General features: G+C 42.5%; 1 protein-coding gene across 1 annotated transcript; it reads left to right on the top strand.

The window, feature by feature from the left end:
• Positions 1–5,339: 5,339 nt before the first annotated feature.
• Positions 5,340–7,079, top strand: LOC147423370 (uncharacterized). Its single transcript, XM_086501292.1, has 2 exons — positions 5,340–6,573; positions 6,784–7,079. Exon 1 carries the CDS (start codon positions 5,392–5,394, stop codon positions 6,364–6,366), a length of 975 nt encoding a protein of 324 aa, XP_086357418.1. The 5' UTR covers positions 5,340–5,391; the 3' UTR covers positions 6,367–6,573; positions 6,784–7,079.
• Positions 7,080–8,905: the final 1,826 nt, after the last annotated feature.

The following is an 8,905-nucleotide window of genomic DNA, read 5'->3' as shown; positions in this document are numbered from 1 at the left end:
GTCGAAGATTATGCATGAGGAAGATGATATGGACACTTTCCTTGCTAGTGTCAAGGATATCAATGAGCAACTCATTTCTGCAGGTGAAGTCATTTCTGACAGTTCCCTTGTGCAGACTGTTCTTGATGCCTTACCAGATTCCTACCAGACTTTTGCTAGTACTTGGAGACTGATGACCCAAGGAAATCCTGAAGTTGTCAAGTTTGATGCATTATGCACATTGCTGTTGCAAGAGTCACTTTCTAGAAAAAACAGGACTAGGCAGCGTGCAGTTCAACAGGCTTTTATTGCTTCTCAAAGAAAGGGTGGTAACAGTAATGCAGCCACTTCTTATGGTTCTGCTGCGAGTGGCAAAATTTCTGTTCCTAATGCTTCTGCTGGCAGCACTTCGTCTGGCAATTCTGGTGATAAGGGCAAAAAGAAGATGCGTTGCCATTATTGTAAAGCCAATGATCACTTGATCAAGTCGTGTCCTAAGTTGAAGGCCAAAGAGGCTAAGAAGAAAGAGGGTGGTTCCACTGCAAATGCTGGTTCCACTACAAATGCAGCCATTGTTGAGTCTTCTGTGAAAGGAGATTGTGATGCTGATGTTGATGCAGAATGGGCTTTTAGCGCAGAGTGCACTTACAATCCTGCTGTCCATGATGCATGCTTGTCAGTTGCTGCAGATTCACATGTGTGGTATTTTGACAGTGGTGCTACAAAGCACATTACCTCACATCGTGAATTGTTTACCTCTCTCGAGTCTGTCCCTCATGGGAATTCAGTCACTTGTGCCAACAACACCTCTTATCCAGTTCAAGGAGTTGGAAAGATTGTGCTCACTGCTGCTAATGGCAGTTCCTTCACACTTGTTGATGCACTTTATGTACCTGGGATCAAGAAGAATCTCTTGTCTGTATCCGCACTTGCTAGACTTGGACTTGTAGTCAAATTTGTGGATGACAGATGTACAGTTCATGATCTCAGTTTTGGTGATGAAATTGTTGCATCTGGGCTTTTGTGCCGTGGGCTGTATAAGCTCACTTTGTATGACAAGTGTGGACAAAATTTTGCAAATGCTGTTGTAGATTCAAGGGCTATTTCAGATGCAAAACTTTGGCATGCACGTTTTGGTCATCTGAATTTTGCCAGTTTGCTGCGTTTGCAGAAATCTGATATGGTTGCTTCTTTGCCGCCTCTTGAAGCACCTATCAAACATGTTTGTGAAGGCTGTATTCTGGGTAAAATGCAGCGTTCTAAGTTTCCAAAGGATGGTTCAGTTAGGGCCACATGCAGGTTGCAGCTTGTGCATAGTGACGTTTGTGGGCCCATGCAAACTCCGTCCTTGGGCAATTACCTGTACTTCGTGACTTTCATTGATGATTACTCCAGGCATGCGTGGGTATTTCCGCTTAAAGCGAAGTCCGAAGTTTTTATGTGCTTCAAACAATTTTTGGCTATGGCTGAAAATGTCTCAAAATGTACTATGGGCACCCTCCGTTCCGATCGAGGGGGGGAGTATATGTCTCATGAATTTAATGCATTTCTGGCTAGTCGTGGGATAAAACACCAATGTACAGTGCCTTATACACCTCAGCAAAATGGTGTTGCTGAGAGGAAAAACAGGTCACTAACGGAAATGGCACGATGTATGGTCAAAAGTCAAGCTTTGCCGCATTCTTTTTGGCTTGAGGCCATCATGTGTGCCACTTATGTACTTAACAGGTGTCCTACGAAAGCTTTGCAGTCTATTACTCCATATGAAGCATGGCATGATAGAAAACCTTCTATTGAGCACATGCGTGTTTTTGGCTGTTTGGCATATGCTTTGGTGCCACAAGTGCAGCGCAGAAAATTGGATGATAAGGCTGTCAAATGTATTTTTGTTGGTTATAGTGCTGAAAGCAAAGGTTACAGGTTGTATCATCCGCAAAAAAAACGTATTTTGGTTTCACGGGATGTAGTGTTTGTGGAAGATTCTGTTCAACCCTTGCTGTCATGTACTAGAGACAGTAATGTAAGCTCACAGGACATTTATGATACTTTGTTGCCTCTTTTCAGTGGTGGAAATACGAATGTAAGTTCCAATGAGGCAAATGTACAGCCTATGGGGGTTTCTGAAAATGTTTTAGAACAGCCTATTACTGATGCAGATGTACATGATGTACTTGATGAGGAACAGGCTGAAAATGAGCAGGCTAGAGGTATGCCAAAATGGCTGGTGCACACTTTGCGTGACAGTAAATTGGATGCACCTTTATCTAGTCGTACTCGTTCAGGCTCTCGCCATGCATCTTATGCATCAGATTGTTATGCTTTGGCTGTGTCTAGTTTACATGATGTTGAGGAGCCTCTGTCTTTTGATGAAGCACAGAATTCAGAAAATTGGATTGCTGCCATGAAATCAGAATATGATGCACTTATAGAGAATGACACATGGACTTTATGTGATTTGCCTCCTGGCAAAAAGGCCATTGGTACCAAGTGGGTTTACAAGTTGAAACGCAAGCCGGATGGTGAGATCGATCGCCATAAGGCTCGACTTGTTGCAAAGGGTTATGCACAACAAAAAGGCATAGATTATGAAGAGACTTTTGCTCCCACTTGTCGTATGACTACTGTGCGTTTTCTATGTGCATTGGCAGCTCATTTTGGTTGGGATGTACATCAATCAGACATTGTTACTGCTTTCTTGAATGGTGACATATTTGAGGAAGTTTATGTAACGCAGCCTCGCGGTTTTGTCATAAAAGGACAAGAGGACAAAGTGTGCAAATGTAAGAAGGCTTTGTATGGGTTGAAGCAATCTCCTCGTGCTTGGTATGAGAAAGCTGACACTCATTTGGTTAAACGAGGCTTTCGTAACAGTCCAACAGAAAGCACATTGTATGTAAAGCGTGAGGATGATGTATTTCTCATTGTGGTTCTTTATGTTGATGATTTGCTGATCACTGGACCAAATGAGAGACATATTGCTGAATTTAAGGCTGATTTGAATGCTACTTTCAAGATGAAAGATTTGGGGCTGTTGCATCATTACTTGGGTATACAGTTTAAGCAGTGTGATGGTGGTATTGCCTTGTGTCAGAAAAGTTACATAGAGACATTGCTATGTAAGTTTGGACTTGAGGATTGCAAACCTATTGCCACTCCCATGGAAACAGGTTTGAAGTTGAGTCTACATGATGCTGGCGTTCCTGTTGATGTCACTCTTTACCAAACTGCTGTTGGCTGCCTCATTTATGTATGCAACACGAGGCCAGATATTCAGTTTGCAGTCTCGCAGGTCAGCAGATTTATGCATAGCCCAAGGTCTAAGCATTGGCAGGCTGTCAAGAGGATTTTCCGCTACCTTAGTGGCACTTTACATCTTGGCTTGTTTTATCCCAAGGGGGGATCATTGCCGCCAGACTTACATGCTTTTTCGGACTCAGATTGGGCTGGTTGTTTTGACACGCGAGTGTCCACAAGTGGTTTTTGTTTCATGCTTGGCAGTTCATGTATATCATGGTTGAGCAAGAAGCAACCTACTGTGGCCACTTCGAGTTGTGAGGCTGAGTACAGGGCAGTCTTCACAGCTACGGTTGAGTGTGTATGGCTCAGACGCCTTATGGCTGACTTGGGTGTTGGACAGGACACTGCCAACACTATCTACACTGACAGTCAGAGCGCATTGGCAGTTGCGAGGAACCCAGTTTTTCATGCTCGCACAAAGCACATTGAGGTGCATTACCACTATGTCAGGGAGAGGCTCTCAGCAGGAGAGATCAGCTTGGCTTATGTGCCAACACAGGACAACCTTGCAGATCTTTTCACAAAGGCATTGTCTCGTGAGAAGCTTGAAGCTTTCCGCAAAGCTTTGGGCTTACTCCCCTTTGTGGACTGATCCTGTCCTCAGGGCATGGCACTTCCCTTTACTCATGTGCCAGCTCTCGTTCACCGCATCACTCCAGGGGGGATTTGTTACCATATACATGTGGTAGTGATGTGTGTGAACACACTAGGACCGCCGGGGCATTTTTTCCCTCTTTAGGAGGTTTTTTCCCCCGTGCATTGTATATACGCCCATCACTCTAGGGCTATCTATCTTTCCATTGCACACTAAGTAACACACTCTCTATTGTGTAGCTTGAGCTTCCTTCGTCTTCTCCAAGCTGTGTGTGTTTCTCTGCAACCCTAATTCCAACACTATTTTCGTTGGATCTTCAAGATTTTCTAATCTTTATTCTTGTTTGACAATTGAGATTGGTTTTTGAGTGCTTAGCATGTAATTTTTTTCCAAATTACCTCCCAAAAAAAGGCAATTATGTCTAAAATTAATGAAGGAATTCATCTCCAAAGCTTACATAACCAACTCAAATTTTAGTTTTAGCATCCTGTATGGTAGACAATCACTCTTCTTATGAAAAGCTACAAATTTTTTTGCTTTTCAAGAAATTTACTCTCACAACCAGGGGTATTTTGGGAATTTTGGAAAATTTCAAGGGCATTTTGGGAATTTATGACAAATTATGGGGGTACTTTGGGAAGTTTTGAAATTTGAGGGGTATTTTGGGAATTTCCACAAATTGGAGGGCGTTGTAATTTCAAGTTGCTAGAAAAAACATGCTCAGCACAATCAGGGCTTAGGGTTTAAGCTCCGAACACCAGCAGCGTGATGGGAGGTCGGGGTGCTTTCTTGAAGGGGCTATGGCAAGTACAGCTGCAGCGCTCGCGGGCGCTTCAAGGCTACAGCTACATATCAGGCAGGGCCATGTCTAGCAGTTTGTTTGTGGAAGGGCTTTCGTTCACGACAGAGGAAGAGGGTTTGCGCACTGCGTTCAGCAAGCATGGCGAGGTTATGGATGCCAGAATAGGAAAATTACCAAAATACCCCTCTAATTTGTGGAGATTCCCAATATACCCCTCAAATTTCAAAGATTCCCAAAATACCCTTGTATCTATTTTCGTTGGATCTTCAAGATTTTCTAATCTTTATTCTTGTTTGACAATTGAGATTGGTTTTTGAGTGCTTAGCATGTAAATTTTTTCCAAATTACCTCCCAAAAAAAGGCAATTATGTCTAAAATTAATGAAGGAATTCATCTCCAAAGCCTACATAACCAACTCAAATTTTAGTTTTAGCATCCTGTATGGTAGACAATCACTCTTCTTATGAAAAGCTACAAATTTTTTTGCTTTTCGAGAAATTTACTCTCACAACCAGGGGTATTTTGGGAATTTTGGAAAATTTCAAGGGCATTTTGGGAATTTATGACAAATTATGGGGGTACTTTGGGAAGTTTTGAAATTTGAGGGGTATTTTGGGAATTTCCACAAATTGGAGGGCGTTGTAATTTCAAGTTGCTAGAAAAAACATGCTCAGCACAATCAGGGCTTAGGGTTTAAGCTCCGAACACCAGCAGCGTGATGGGAGGTCGGGGTGCTTTCCTGAAGGGGCTATGGCAAGTACAGCTGCAGCGCTCGCGGGCGCTTCAAGGCTACAGCTACATATCAGGCAGGGCCATGTCTAGCAGGTTGTTTGTGGGAGGGCTTTCGTTCACGACAGAGGAAGAGGGTTTGCGCACTGCGTTCAGCAAGCATGGCGAGGTTATGGATGCCAGAATAGCAACAGACCGCGAGTCCGGTCGCTCCCGGGGTTTCGGATTTGTGACCTTCCTCACAGAGGCTGATGCAGAAGCGGCAAAGGACAAAATGAATGGACAGTGGCTTGATGGACGAGTGATTAGGGTGGACCCAGCGACTCCCCGCCCTGCACCGCCATCGCCTCCTCCTCGGTTGAATGTGCCACCACCAGAGGAGCAGCCCAATCCCCAGGACTGGGGTGCTATTCCATCTCCCATTGCTGCTGTGCCAGAAAATGCCGGGTTAGTGCAGGGTCCTGTAGTGGCAGCGACGTCCTCCGAACTCCCGAGCTTAAGCTCTTTAGCTTCCTCCGCCTCACCGGCATTGCCCATTACTGGCTCCGGCCCCCTCCCACCTAGCCCATCAATCCTGCCGCCGCCACCACTCACTGCAGAGCCTGCCCGGCCTTCTTTCAACTTTGATTTTGATTTGAGTAGGCCCAATCCTAGCTATGTACCAAGGCCAAGGCCTCCCAGGATTCGCCCCAGCATGATGGACTATGAGTTTGGGCTCTTCTCAGATACATCCAAGTTCCCTTTCAATACTAACTTTGGAACAGGTTTCCTGAAAGTGAGGGGCCTGGAGGGTGATTTTGATTTCTCAGATATTAAGGAGGCATTAGCTTGCAAGAAGGCTGTTGAGTTAGAAGCGGCAAAACAGGAGGAAGCACAGACAGCATTAAATAATTGTCACCTTCAGGCTATGTCGATGCACAAAATACCTCAAAACCCTTCTAACAGTGTCCAATCTAGTTGCTGAGATGGAGATGGGCCCGACTTCTCGACATCATGAGTAGCAAGGTGCTTTTCAATGTCATGGGCCTAACCAAACATGGAGTTGAGTAGAAGATGGGCAATGAACAGGCTGGTTCAAGGCTCTTTGGAGTTTCAAGGCTCTTTTACTCCCAACAAGAATTATGGAATTTCAAGCAGCTAGATTGTAATCTGAGACGCTCTTTTCCATGAGGTATGTGACGATGGTTGATCTCTTGTGAGCATGGGGACTTCATCTTTCTTTGTTGCTTATTTATGCATGCCTATGCGTCTATTTGTGAACGTGCTTTTCTGTGTGTGTTGCATGTAAATGTGAGTGGTTTGCATGGCTTGTGTTCATGTGTTCATTTTGTCGGTGGAGGGTATTGTCTCTCTCTCATGCTCATGTTTTCTTTTCATGTAGAGGTCAATTGTTGCCACAAACTCGGTGATCATCAATGGGGGTGCTCTCTAGTATGTTTTTATGGAAAACTACAAGAAGGCATCTAAGGTATCAACAGTTTGGTTAGCCTTCATAGCATGCAGATGCCTTTGGATTCTATATTCCGCTTGCTTGGTTTGGATGCATCTATGTTGTCTGTTGTAGTAGCTCCACAGCATACTACTTTCCACATTTTTCTTCATGTGGTTGACTCGAGGGTTGTAACCTTCTTCTTTAATATTAATGAGGTTTTTGTTCCTAGTTTGTTAATATTGAAAATCCTTGAAGTTTTCCTCTCAAGTTTCATCCTTCAATATTCATTCAAGCATTTTGGCAGTATGAAAATGCGAGAGAGAGAGAGAGAGAGAGAGAGTTGTCTACGATCAGTGTTCCGGAAAGATGACCATTCTTTTCTGTCCTTTACCAGAGAAAATCTTTGAAATGTCACTGATAATTTTTTTTCCACTCTCCCCCCCAAAATTCAAGTAAATTATTTCCTTTTCCTTTTGCACTCCTAAAAGATTTGTTGAGTTTTCAAGAAACACATCTTGTCCTCTATTTGTACTGTTGATTCAGTGATGGGGCTGGTGGTGAAGTAGGACCCCTTCTTGTCCCTTGCTCATGCTCATGGTTTCTTTTCCTATAGATGTCAAGCTGTGGTTGTTTAGCGAGCCCATTGATGCGAGCAAATCTCTTTCTACACACTACTAACACATTGTTTGAGCAGAGTGACATTTTTTATACTACTAGGAGTGAGCACAAACTACTTTGCTAAATATATATATTTATTTATTTATTTATTTATTTATATATTTTAAAAGCTTTAGGAGCAATCCCAAGGACCTCAAAGATCTATCCAACAAGTCTTGACCTCAACCCAATATTCAATAGGGAACTAGGTTGACCAATCAACGACATGGATGATAGGTTAGATCAACTTCCTCTTGTTACTCATATAGACACATGCACACGCACATATGAGAATAGATTTATTAAAAGGAGTAATGAGAGAGAGAGGTAAATATTTTCATCATAGTATGATACTTAAAGGTATTCCTAATGGCTTCAAAAAATTTAAAAGATATTTTTTAATTTAAAGATTCTCTCAACAACAACAAAAACAATGCGCTAGCCTATAGCATATAGCAACGGGCACAATGACAAAGCACAAAGACTTGCAACAATATCGGTTGGGCATGAGAAGAAAGGATATAGCGTTGCAAGAGAGAGAGAGAGAGAGAGAGACTTTAAAGAGAAGAAAACACTAAAGGAAAATGAAAGAGAGAGAAACACAAATGGACCAATGGAAAGCAGATCACCTCTTTATATGGACATAAAAGGTCTTTCGACTTTCCACCTTCGTATGTCTTGACTTTTTGTCTTCATCTGTCTTTTGATTTTTCATCTTCATTTGTCTTTTGAGTTCTTAATCTCACCCTTTACTTAGGTACTTAATATGGTTTGAAAGAATTTTTATCATTCTGAGATTGGGAAGACCTAATTATTCTCTGGTAAATTACTTACCAATTTTGACACAAACACGGTTCATGATTGTAGGCATTAACAAAACTTTCCTAAAGCATCTAACTTTTCAAATCACAGAAGACCCATGGACCAAAACATATAATTGCATCTAATCTTTCTATTTCTTGTAATGAGGTTCTCGACACCAAAGACACATTTGAAAGCCTTGTTCTCTCAACCAATTCGCATAGAAAAAGCGGAGCACATATAAAACTTTAGAATGTAATAACATGATACAATGAAGGGGGAGTAATCCAGCATTAGGACCCAACAAAAAGTCACCATACCCAAACAAAAAATTGCTTAAGCAATTTGACATAAATGCGCTCATCTTTGGAACATTGCAACATGTCGATCCATTACCCTAAGCGCTAGCCATAGAGTACTTGTGTCAAGAAAAAGATCAATAACAATATCCTAAACCATCGGCTATACAATACAATGATATACTTGCAAGCTTTCCTTCTCTTTGACAACCACTCCTCCATGGTTTTTCCCTTCCTCCTAACTAGACCCTCTTCTTGCACCCTAAGTGGGAACGAAAATCCTATTATGGGTATTATGACACAAATACTCACAC

Source organism: Adiantum capillus-veneris, chromosome 26 (genome assembly GCF_014529385.1).
Source record: "Adiantum capillus-veneris isolate H3 chromosome 26, ASM1452938v2, whole genome shotgun sequence".
NCBI classification, from domain to species: Eukaryota; Viridiplantae; Streptophyta; class Polypodiopsida; order Polypodiales; family Pteridaceae; genus Adiantum; species Adiantum capillus-veneris.
Note: the sequence above shows the minus strand (reverse complement) of the source record. Positions and strands in the feature narration are given on the sequence as shown.

What these genes read in the sequence shown, in the direction of transcription:
- LOC147423370 (XM_086501292.1), top strand. Translation starts at nt 5,392, where the DNA reads ATGGGAGGTCGGGGTGCTTTCCTGAAGGGGCTATGGCAAGTACAGCTG.